Raw genomic sequence first — 11,622 nt, forward strand, 5'->3', positions numbered from 1 at the left:
TGGGGCACAGGGACAGCAGTGGGGCACAGTCACAGCAATGGGGCACAGGGACATCAGCAGGGTACTGCTTTTCCCACCCCGTCCTGCGGCCCCAGGACACGGAGTTGTGGTGTGAGAGTGTCCCTGAGCTCTCTGCCGCTTGCCCGGGCTGCACCACGGCAGTTTCCCGGCTCTCCTTCACCTGAGTGACCTGTGACCTTGCTGACGCTCGGCAGCTGGGAGCTCTCGGGCAAAGGTTAATTTAAAGGGCCGAACGGATCCCGTGTGCGTCAGACAAGCAGCGAGGATAAAGCTGCGGGAGGGTCTCTGTCCGCAGAGGCTCCACAGTTCCTCAGGGCAGCCACGACCCCCGCCCGGGCTCGGCCTGGCCACGGCGCCGCTGCCGCGGGCCCGGGCGGTACCAAGTGCGGCCGGCGGGGGGCGCTGAGCGCGCCTGAGGCGAGGGGCGAGCCACGGCCCCGAACGGCCGCGCGAATCTGCGCGTGCGCGTTTCCTCCGCCCGGCGGCGCCTGCGCACTGCCGCGCCTCGTGGTGCCCAGCGGTACTTCCGCCCTCACCCGGAGCGCGGCGTCGCCTCGGCGGTTTTGCGACAGCCGTAAGTGCGCGGGGTGCCCGGCGGAGCGGAGGGACCGGACGGGACAGGGGCGGCGGCGCGATGAGGCCGCAACAGGCGCCTGTGTCGGGCAAGGTGTTCATCCAGCGCGACTACAGCGGCGGGACGCGCTGCCAGTTCCAGAGCAAGTTCCCGGCCGAGCTGGAGAACAGGGTGAGGCGGGGCGGGCTGGGGCCGGCCCGGGGCTCGCGGCGAGCGCGGTGCACGGAGCCTGCACGCCGGGCAGGGCAGGGCCCGGGCCGGGCCTTGCGGGCCGGGGCCCCGGTGGCGTTCGCAGGTGCCCTGCCCGGGTCGGAGCCAGGTCCGCAAGTTCCCCGGGGGTGGGGCACCATCTCCTGCACGCAGCTCTAAGCGAGGCCGTGCAGGGGCAGGAGCGGACGTGGTTCCTCCCCCGTGTCCGCGTCCCGGAGTGCGGACAGTCCTGGGGAACGCGACTGGTTTGCAGCAGCAGAGCAGAATGTACTCGTGTCTGTGAGAACAGAGCCGTCTCTGTGCTCGCAGGTGTTAACATTGTCCTCTCCTTTGGAATCCTGCCCTTCCTGCCGAACCTGCTTAGAGGCCCCACAAATTCTGTCTCAAGTACTTTCGTTTTGGTCGGTGCTATCAGATGTGGTATCTTAAGCTGACGGTCAAACAAACACACCTTCCTACCCATTTTGTTTCTCTCACTTGGCTTTTTCCTCTTCCTTGTTCCTTTGTTGTGTTTTGTTGAGGGCGGTTTTGGTCAGCACTGCAGCAGCACCGAGGCACTGTGGGTATGGAGTGTCCATCCACTGTTCATTTTAACCCAGCAAATCCCTGTGTGTGAATTCCACTTTTTTCACAGTTGAATTGCACATTGGCTCAGGTGTGTTGCTCTGAATGGTTTTGTGTCCATGTGTTTGAATTCAGACTCAGCCTGAGCACAGGGCAGGTGCTGCAGGTCTGTAACTCTGTGTTTCAGGCTGGGGCTCTGAGCACAGTGCAGATGATCCACGAGTGGAGGTGGATATACAGGGGTACTGGTGAGTTCTGAAGTGTGCAGCTGACAGCCCCACTTGCTTTTCTTGCAGATTGATAGGCAGCAGTTCGAGGAGACAGTCCGGACACTGAACAACCTGTATGCAGAAGCTGAAAAACTCGGGGGCCAGTCTTACCTTGAGGGTTGTCTCGCCTGCCTGACTGCCTACACCATCTTCCTGTGCATGGAGACACACTATGAAAAGGTATGTGCTTGTTTCCCTTTCAGCCTGCAGGCAGGTACTTGGTTCTTGGTGGGTTTCCTGTGCCTGGTTTTTGGTACAGACTCTGTAGGGATGTACCTCAGACATGCTGGTACTGGTCAGTTTGGGTCCCATGGGGGTCACCCTGAGTCCTGTGGCAAGTGCCTGCACTGTGGAGCCATCAGACCAGTTGTGTGTTGGTGCTGATGTTGCCATATCTGTGATATCCTTGGAAAGGAAACAGTTGTGACTCCTGTGCTGTTTCATTACCAGGTTCTAAAGAAAATCGCTAAGTTCATTCAGGAGCAGAATGAGAAGATCTACGCTCCTCAGGGCCTTCTGCTGACAGACCCCATTGAAAGAGGATTAAGAGTTGTATCCTTCCGTGGCTTCTGACATTGTCTTCTGCCTTGTGCTCCTCATTTTTCTCAGTGAGGGACCTCTGCTCATGTTTGATCTGTGATATGGAATCAGTGATTAGTCTTGTTGCACTTTGTTGTGTCCTGGTCTCCAGTCAGGTTTTAGTATGTTAAGGTTTGGTACATGGACAGCCCATGAAAATGTGGAACCTGACCTTTGTGACTGCCTGGAAAGAGCAATTGAGATCCTTCCTCTCTTCCAGTGACCTCCAGAGATGCTGTTTTTCTGACTGGGAAAAGAAGTGACCATGTTGGTGATGATGTTGTGACAACAAGAGCTGGCTGTTAGTTAATTTGCAGCTAACTCAGGTTCTGGTGATGATTTTGACATAAAGCATCACTACAAGCCCAGCACTTGTTCTTGCTTGCAGTGTGACTTATTTCAACCCTTTTTCTTCTGCTGTTAAGCCACACTGCAGACATTTTATGTGGTTATTGCCTGAAGTTGGAAAGACCTCTAATAGCACATGGGGGAGTATAGTGAGTAACACATCTTTCTTTGAAAATATTGAAACCACAGCAACTTGGAGCCCAGTGCCAACTGCATGTATGATAATGCTAATTGCAGTTGGGTTTTCTGTGTCCTTGTCCCAATAGCTCAGAGCTGTCACCTACATGACTCCTTTTCTCTCAGTCTGTTTTCTGCTGTGCATGCACCTTCTGGAGAAAAAAAACCAAAACAAACCAATATTCAACTTGAGTAAAAGCATTTTCAAGTTTGGTAAGTGACATATTAGCAGTATTAACTTTATTGCTTGATGTACAGCCTTCCCCAAAATTTAGCAGGAAGGGAGCAAGGCTCAAACCCTCTGTACACAGCACCAAGTTCCTGTGCAAGCCCTGGGCTGGCAGCCAGTGCTCTTACCTGAGGAGGCATCTCACATGGACTGTTCCCTTTGCTTTGGAGATCTGGGACCTGCCTTGAAACAGCTAAGATATCAAAAGTCCCATCATCTTAACATTTTTCTGCTTTTTTCTGGTTGCGTTTTCACAGTCTCTTTATAATGTATTTCCCTAACAGCTTTTCTGTGCAGATTGAAATTACCATTTATGAAGACAGAGGTTTGACCAGTGGAAGATAGAACTGTGGAGTCTCAGGTACATGTTACCCTTACCTCAGATCAGTCTCAACATCTGTCTGTGCTCAGAGGATTGGGTGCTGTCATGCCAAGAGTTTACCTTACCCTTGTATGTAACCAAAGACTGTTCACATAAATCCTGTGTGGACCAGCTTTTCTTGGAAGTAAAAATATCAGTACTGGGCATGATGTTGCTGAACATCACCTTGGAGAAATTTGGGTTTTGATTGTGTAAATATGCTAATTTGTGCTATGTTATGTCAAATATAATATGGTATATTGTGCTATATTATGTCCAATATAATGTCTTCTCAGTTTGGTAAAAAAATGAATGCTGTCCCTGGGTGTATTCTAGCATACAAAGCCTTTTTGTTGCAGTTTTTCAGTTGGTTGCTGTTCTGATTATCATTCTGATGTCTTTCTTGTGATACTTTTGAGTAAGAGGGGCCAGCAGCCTTGTAAAGCTCTCCTGAGAGGCTTACAGTTTTCCTGAGGCTGTGGGGCAAGTCACAAAGTGAAAAGTGTTCACAGGACTTGGAGTCATGCTAATTGTATCCACTATAGGCCACCAAAATTACTATCCATGGCTTTGCTTCTGGAAAGCTCTCACTGGGACTGGCTCCCTTGTGTCAGGTCCTGCAGGTCCTGAGATGGGAGTGTTAAGTACAGATTTTCTCTACACACTGTTGGCAGTGCATACAGAAAAGAGTGGGAAAAATTATGCAAAAAGAAACAAACAATAAAGGTATTTTGGTTTTTTTTGGACAAATGAAATCAAGAGTTCTGGGTTCTGCTCATGCTGCTCACCATAACACATGGTGACTTGCTCCTGCTGCCACACTCTTCTTGCAGCTGTAGAAAAGTTTGTGTAGGGGAGCTTTTGGTTTGATTTAGGAAGAGTTTCTAACTATATGACATTCTTTTCTAGATGATAGCTCACCGGTGGATTTGCTGTACCAAGGTTCCCCTACCTCCTACTTTAGAGCATCATTCCTTTCTCTGCTGCCAGATCCACAGTGCCATCTACTACAAGGACTAACTTCCTCAAACTGCTCCCAGGGGGTGACCTAGCTGGTCAGCATCCACTTTGCAGTAGATTTGGGAGCAACAGGATCACTTTTTAGTTTTTGTTTGGTTTGTTGGGTTTTTTTTCTCAAGAAAAGGCAGAAGTGGTAAAGCTGTGTTCTCTCCTGAAAGAAATGGGGCCCTCAGCCTGACAGAGGTTTAATTTTAGTCCTGTAAGTGCAGTGCTGTTCCTCCCTGCTTCTTAAACCCTTCTGTGTCAGTTGGGCTTTGGAAAGCTCCAGCTCAAAGTTAGGAATTTCCCTCCAGTTCAGTGTTAGAGATACACAGTGCCTCTTCCCAGTGAGAAGTGACTCAAGACAATGTCTCTTGTGCTGATCCTTGTGGAAAGCCTAAAGGCAAAGTGTTCCTTGTGTTAAGTCTTGATTATCCCTGGAAGGGAGGGGTACAGCCAGACTTTAACCCTGGTGGTTTTTCTGCCCCCGTGTCTGTGCTGTTGTTGGCCCTGTCAGTGCTCACCAGGAGAGGCCTGGTCGGTCATGGAACAGTGAGCACGGTAAAGTGGATGCTGAGCCAATAAAAACAATGATTCCCATCCTTTTCTGATTAATATATGAAGTGTAAAACTGTTTCTTTATGGATTTCTTATGTATAATTTATAGGAAAACACTGATTTGACAAACTGTAAGATACTGCGTGAGATGGATTTCTTAATTCTGTCTGCTGGCACACATGGAGGAGTTGAGCTGTGCATTCCTTAGCGTCCCCATGCATTGCTCAGCACTACCTGCACGAGTGAAGTTCCCCACAACCCAAGCTGGCTGAATCCTTTCTCTGACATCCTTTTCCCACATCAAAGCCCAGGTGTTCTGGTGTAGTGTCAGTGTCCAGTTGTGGAAGGAACTCAGGAGTTCAGAGGAGGGGTTGGCAGGGGTGGAGGCCCACACTGCTCGGTGGTGGTGCTGCAGGTGCTAATACTGGATATGGAACTCCAGGCTCATTCCTCAGCCACTGGGGGTTTGAGATTTGATTAATATTTTCATTGTACAAAATTTGTTTTTTCTAAACTGTAACAGTGTTTGCCTTTCACAGCTGTTGCAATATTGGCAGAAATACTGATGGATCAGTAAACCTTTTCTTAAAGTGTGTCCAGGCGTGTTCTGGCAGCACCATGGTGTGGGGCACAGGGTGATTCTGGAGCAGCCAGAGGTGCTGTGTGTCGGGGCTTGGCTCGGGATGCACACGGGGCTGTCCCGCGGTGCGTGGCTCTGGCTGCAGCAGGGCCGGGGGCCGGGGGATACAAGGAGCTGGGGGGTGGGCGCGTGTCTGGGCGCGTGTCTGGGCGCGTGTCTGGGTGTGCATCTGGGTGTGTCTGAGGGTGTGTCTGGGTGCATCTGTGTGTGCATCTTTGTGCATCTGGGCACGTGTCTGGGTGTGTCTGGGTGTGTGTCGGTGGGTGGGTGTGTCTGGGTGGATGTGTCTGGGTGGGTGTGTCGGTGGGTGTGTCTGTGCCTGGGTGTGTTGCTGGGTGGGTGTGTCTGTGGGTGTGTCTGGGTGGATGGGCGTGTTGCTGTGTCAATGGGCGTGTCTGTGGGTGGGCGTGTCTGGGCGGGTGTGTCGGTGAGTGTGTAGGTGGGTGGGTGTATCGGTAGGTGTGTCTGTGGGTGGGTGTGTCTGGGTGGATGTGTCTGGGTGGGTGTGTCGGTGGGTGTGTCTGTGGGTGGGTGTGTCTGTGGGTGGGTGTGTCTGGGTGGGCGTGTCTGCAGGTGGGCGTGTCTGTGTGTAGGTGTGTCGGTGGGCGTGTCTGCGGGTGGGTGTGTCTGCGGGTGGGCGTGTCTGCGGGTGGGCGTGTCTGGGTGGGTGTGTCTGTGGGTGTGTCACTGTGTCTGTGGGTGTCAATTCTGCTGAGCCCTGATTGGCTGAAACAGCTGCAGCTCCACTCCACCTCCTGATTGGCCCAGACTTTGCAGGCTCATGCTGCTCCCTGATTGGTCGAGACGGCTGCAGCCTGATTTCCAAAAGAGCTGCATTTCCTATCGGCCTCCTGATTGGCCAGCTTCAGCCTACTTCCTGATTGGTTGAAAAAGCTGCAGCCAGGCGCCTCACCGTGATTGGTCGGAAATGCCTCATGTCAATCCGCCTCCTGGTTGGCAGCACACACAGCGCTGCAATCTGCATTCTGATTGGCCGAAAAAGGTGGCTTTTTCAATCCGCCTTCTGATTGGTCGAAGGCTCGCGGGTTTCAGGCCGTTTCCCGCCTGGCCGGGCGGGGCTTCCCGGCCATGTTCCGGGGTGCCGCGCATGCGCAGTCGCACGGGCCGGGCGGGTCGTTTGGCGGGAGCGATGGCGGCCGCGGCCGGCGGCGACTCGGACGGCGATAGCGAGGAGCTGGTGCTCACCCCAGCGCAGCTGATCCACAGCCTAGAGCAGGTGCCGTGGGCTACAGCGACGGCCTCGGGCAGGGGGAAGCGGGGGTTGCTGAGCGTTGGGCGCACTGGAGCAGACGCCGAGGTGCGGGGCCGTGGCCGTGCGTTTTCCCTCTCGCTGGTGGCCGTGTGTATCTGAGGTCTTCCTCGATGTCACTGACGCCGTGCCTTCTTTCAGGCCTGGCTGAATGAGAAATTTGCTCCAGAACTGCTAGAGAGTAAACCTGAAGTCATCGAGTGTGTAGTGGAGCAGCTGGACCATATGGTAGGTTCTCCTGGCTCGGGGGGTGCTACAGGCCCTGCTCGGCTGCTCCGGCAGATCGTGCCTGAGCCTCTGTGAGAGTGCCGGGCTTGTCTGCTTCCCTGTCTGAGACAGCTTCTCCGAGCTTCTTCTTCGAGCTTGCCTTCGACAGGGGCTGAAGTACAAAGAAGCAGAGTGCTTTGGGTCGTCAAAAGCAGCTGTAGTCTGTATTTGTGGGTTCTGTATACAAAAGTTATCTTCCTTGTTTCTTGTTGTTTGACGTTTCAACCATTTAGTTTCTCACTGCTTTTTCTTTCAGGAAGCAAACCTGAAACGGGCAAAGAGAGGAGACCTGAGGGTCAGTGTTCACCACATGGAGATCGAAAGGATCCGCTATGTGCTCAGCAGCTACTTGAGGTGTCGGCTGGTGAAGGTAATGCTTGCTGTGCAAAAAGGGTAATTTTAGGAGGGATTTTTTACCTACACAGAGCTTCCTGCCTTGGCACAGCATTTAATTAAAGCATGTTCTCTCTCTGTTCTCTGAAATGTAACTCAAAGAAATTAATTTCTTGGACACACTTTTGTATTTTCATGCAGGAAGATCGCAGCAGTGTTAATTGAAACATTGAGAGTGCTGAATGCTGTCCCATTCTGCCTGAGTCCTGCTGTGTGCATGCATGATTGTATAGCTTGGTGATCCCATGTGATGTCACAGTTAGTTCAGGAGCAGGGATTTGGACAGGCCTGTGGCTGCTCCTACAGCTTGTGGGGAATCCAGCGGAGAGTGCGGGTTTAAGCACTGAATTCTTGGGAGAGATCTGTATTATTCTTTTTGGATTGTGTTCCAATATTAGATAGAGAAGTTTTTTCCCCACATCCTGGAGAAGGAGAAGTCTCGAGCTGAAGGGGAGCCCTCCATTTTATCACCAGAGGAGTTTGCTTTTGCTAAAGAGTGAGTAGGTTTTCAGTGTATCTTCCTCCTCTTTTATTGATTAAACAAATTTACCTCTGTGTTTTTCTGAAGTTCTTGAGACCATGAGCCTTAGACTTATTTGAAGTAAGAATCAGTGTGTCTTACCAGGAGGTTTCCTTATGGGCAAAAAAGGAACTAAAAATAACTGGTGATTTGAGTCAGTTACCGGGGTAGGCCAAGGACTTGTGTATGGTTGTGCCTGTGGGATGAGGAGCTGTTGCTTACTCTTGTTTTGAGTCAATACTCTCCCTGCAGATTTGTATTTGATTAACCAAGTTGATACTTCAATGGTTTGTTTCAGGTATATGGCAAACACAGAGGCTTACCTGAAAAATGTGGCCCTAAAACACATGCCACCTAACCTGCAGAAAGTGTCTCTCCTAAAGTCAGGTGAGTCATTCAGACTCCAGAGTAATCTAAAAATTGTAGAAGCAAGGGACAGGGAAAGCTCCAGGGAGCCCCAAATGTCAGGGCTGGTCTTCCATTTACTGCTCAGTTGAAGCAAAGGCGATGTGATGACAAAGTTGTACCACGGTCCCATGCTGCCGCCAGGGGATCATGCTGGCCTCTAGTGTCAAGTCTTACACTGGGCAGTGCACTGAGCACACACATCCAGTTAGAAGTCTCTGGTGTTCCCTTTGCTGGCTCTAAGCTTGCTACCCATCAGACTCCCTCAGCGTTCTGCAGAGGAGCATAAATGAGGGCTGAGCTTGTGCTCTCAATCTGTTGTCTGCAGTTCCAAAGCCCAACCTGGACTCCTTTGTGTTTCTGAGGGTGCTGGAGCGGCAGGAGAACATCCTGGTGGAGCCAGAGACAGATGAGCAGAGGTAGGTGGGCATTTCTGCATGTGGTGCAGGTACCAGTCAGTGTCACAGGGGGCCATGGGCTGCAGCTCACGTCCTGCCTGTCTCTGCAGGGAATATGCCATCAACCTGGAGGAGGGATCACAGCACCTGATGCGCTACAGAACCGTGGCCCCTCTGGTGGCCTCAGGAGCCGTGCAGCTCATCTGAGGGGAGAGGTAAGTGTGTGGTGGGAGGAGCAGCTACTGCATCATCTCCCCTGCCCACTCCACCGTAGTGGGGCTGGCAGGAGCTCCCTGTGGGGCTGCCTGGGCCAGGTCTCCTCTGGGGCTGGGTGCCCTCCCGGGGCCAGGTCCCCACTGACATGGCAGGCAGAGCACAGTGGCACTGGGACTGAATACCGTGGTGTTGTACTGCAGAGGTGTTCATTACCCCCACAGTTCATCAAGCTCCTGATTGCTTGTGACATGCCCAGCATACAGCCATACAGTCCTTACTGTGGCATTCCTGGGTGAGGGCAGGCTGTGTCACAGGGTAGTGTCTGGGAAGCTTCAGTGTGTAGCTGCTGGGATGCCTTGTGTAAGAGCTGTGGCAGACAGCATCACTGAAATGGAACAGCTGTGGTCATGGACTCAGGAAAAAGTCGTTTCTGCTGTGTGTCATCTGAATGTCCTCCCTGCTGAGGGTGAGGGGTTCTGGTACAGCTTCAGGTTGCATTTGTGAGAATAGACACTGTCAGATCCCCTTCTGCAGAAGCCACTTGCTAGTGGGACATGCAGTCCATTTTTGCTAGTAACACAAAGCAAAAGCTCCTCTGGTCCTGCTGCCCCACGCAGGGGGGCATGGCCTGGAGAAGCCCAGGGTGTTCTGTGGTGCTTCAGCTCAGAACGTGTCAAGTGTGTGGGCAGACAGGGGCTTGTGTTCATCAGGGCAGTCAGTCTCTCTTCCCTGCATGGTCTGCATGAGGTGTTTGGGGAGCATCTTCCTCTACAGCGCTGGGGGTGACACAGGACATCTTGTAGTGTGAGTGGCTTTGCATGTGTGGTTTATAGTCTTCCTAATTAATCCATTTAGGTAAAGAAGATTCTTTCAAGTATAGACATTAAGAGGGGGCTGGGTTTAATCCTTAGGAATCAGTAGCATGTTCCTCTGGACAGCCCCCAGGAAGGGCTTGTGAATTGTGCCCTACCTTTATTTACAGCCAGACAGCTTCACAGAGGTGACTGAAGCTTCCAGACAAAATCCCTGTTAATCTGCTGCTGTGGAAGCGTGCTCCACAGGATCTGCCTGAGGAGTGTGTAGGTGGCACGTCTGCAGGCTTTCTCCTTGGCCTTATTCAGTTTGACTGAATGCTTGTCCAGGCAGCTTGTGCTTGCCACACAGCTGCATGTCACATGGCTGCAGCAGTGTGAGCATGAGGGGCATCTGTGCTCTTCTAGTGGCTGAACTTCAATTACTCTGATGGTTTCCAGAGTGCCTTTGGTGTAGCTCATCTCTGGAGCTCGGCAGCTGGCGCGTGGCCGTGTCTTCACAGGCTAGGAGAGTGGAGATGGCTAGTAGGCTGAGATCAGGTAGGCTCCAAGTGACAGTCAGTTGTGGCACACCTGAAAATGCTACCTGCTTTTGTGTCCTTCCATGACTGAATACCAGGACGTCTGTGGAACTGCTAACACTGCACCTGTTCTGTCTGTGCTGGGGGAAGAGGTGTCCACAACTTTATTGAGAAAATAATGGTTTTGGCTTGTACTTTTAGACAGGGAAGACACAGCAGTGGATCCACCTTCATCTGTGCTGCTGGGAGAGAATGGGTAGCTTTTCCAGTGTCCATGGATTTTGCTGTTAAACTTGGGGTCAAATAAATTCCTTGTTCTCTGCTCCTCCCCGGGTGGAAATAGCTTGGGTTTATTTAGTGATTAGCTCTGAAGGCAAAGTAGATGGATGGTGGAAGAGGTCACAGAGAGGGCACTGAGGTGAGCTGCAATTTCCCTGCCTGAGCTGGAGCTGCTCTTGTGGGGGCCAGAGCAAGGTGGGGCAGTTGGTTTCATTGCTAAGACTCATGTTTGTATCGGCTGCTCCCAGTCGCTGAATTGGGGGGCTGTGCACTCTCAGTCTGAAACAATGTGTTTAAAGGATGGTTTTGGATCCTGTTTTTGCCAGCTGGGCACTGGGTTCAAGCTCAGTTTGGCCATCCTGTGGGAGATGTCTTGCACTGTGCTGCAGACATTCAGAGATGGTGGGGATGGAGAGGTATGTAGAAATATTGATAGGTCAGTCAGGTGTGTCATGAGCTGATGAAAATCTGTGCTATCAGCAGGAACAATCAGGGCTGCTTAACATAAATGGCTAGACAGCTCTGGGGAGATTAGCAAGGAATACAAGGCAGGGGTGATCTGATTGGGGCGGCAGTCTTTACTGTCAAGGAGTCACATGTGAGCTGAGCAGTGAGGATGATTTCAAATATAGATGTTAGGGACCGCACATCCCTGTGGTGCTTGGGTGTGAGCAAATTTCCTTCTCAGTGCACACATCTAGGATAGGAAGCTTCTGAGTTGGTAGAGGATGAGTCGAAGGTCTGTGGTTTTCTCTGTTTAGACACCCTGGAAATAGCTGTCTTTGGAGAAGCATCCGAAAGGGGATGTATTAAACCAGTTCAAACCTCCCCCATTAAAGGCTAGGTTAAGAGGAGCGTGCTCTTCTTTCTCCCGGAGCTACCCGCTGTTGATAGTTGCACAAATGCTGGTCCTCCAAAGGCCCTCGTGTTTTTCTGCACGCATTTCTGTGCTGTTCCCGTTAGCCCCTGCCTGGCACGGTCGCGCCCCGCGCTCTGCCGGGGTCCGGGGGGG

At 51.9% G+C, this 11,622-nt stretch overlaps 2 protein-coding genes across 4 annotated transcripts in view; both read left to right on the top strand.

Moving 5' to 3' along the window:
* Positions 1–566: 566 nt before the first annotated feature.
* GOLGA7 (golgin A7) lies at positions 567–5,484 on the top strand. Its single transcript, XM_015648973.3, has 5 exons — positions 567–766; positions 1,666–1,818; positions 2,089–2,190; positions 3,269–3,332; positions 4,242–5,484. The coding sequence occupies exons 1-4, from the start codon at positions 656–658 to the stop codon at positions 3,314–3,316; spliced, it is 414 nt and encodes a 137-aa protein (XP_015504459.1). The 5' UTR covers positions 567–655; the 3' UTR covers positions 3,317–3,332; positions 4,242–5,484.
* Positions 5,485–6,238: 754 nt separating this feature from the next.
* Positions 6,239–11,622, top strand: part of GINS4 (GINS complex subunit 4) — a 19,684-nt gene continuing 14,300 nt past the window's right edge. The window contains exons 1-8 of one of the 3 annotated variants that reach the window (XM_033519458.1): positions 6,239–6,847; positions 6,941–7,027; positions 7,323–7,436; positions 7,858–7,955; positions 8,278–8,366; positions 8,713–8,803; positions 8,893–8,997; positions 10,252–10,659. In XM_033519458.1, the coding sequence (XP_033375349.1) occupies positions 6,458–6,847; positions 6,941–7,027; positions 7,323–7,436; positions 7,858–7,955; positions 8,278–8,366; positions 8,713–8,803; positions 8,893–8,989 (966 nt within the window). In that variant the 5' untranslated portion in view covers positions 6,239–6,457 and the 3' untranslated portion in view covers positions 8,990–8,997; positions 10,252–10,659. Of the gene's footprint in view, positions 6,848–6,940; positions 7,028–7,322; positions 7,437–7,857; positions 7,956–8,277; positions 8,367–8,712; positions 8,804–8,892; positions 8,999–10,251; positions 10,660–11,622 lie in introns of those variants that run through there. The other 2 variants (XM_033519457.1, XM_033519456.1) reach the window with 2 other exon arrangements.

Source organism: Parus major, chromosome 22, assembly GCF_001522545.3.
Source record: "Parus major isolate Abel chromosome 22, Parus_major1.1, whole genome shotgun sequence".
In the NCBI taxonomy this organism is placed as follows: domain Eukaryota; kingdom Metazoa; phylum Chordata; class Aves; order Passeriformes; family Paridae; genus Parus; species Parus major.

Coding starts and splice junctions, on each gene's coding strand:
- GOLGA7 (XM_015648973.3), top strand. CDS start 656: ATGAGGCCGCAACAGGCGCCTGTGTCGGGCAAGGTGTTCATCCAGCGC. Junction 767..1,665: donor CGGCCGAGCTGGAGAACAGG/GTGAGGCGGGGC, acceptor CTTTTCTTGCAG/ATTGATAGGCAGCAGTTCGA. Junction 2,191..3,268: donor TTGAAAGAGGATTAAGAGTT/GTATCCTTCCGT, acceptor TTTTCTGTGCAG/ATTGAAATTACCATTTATGA.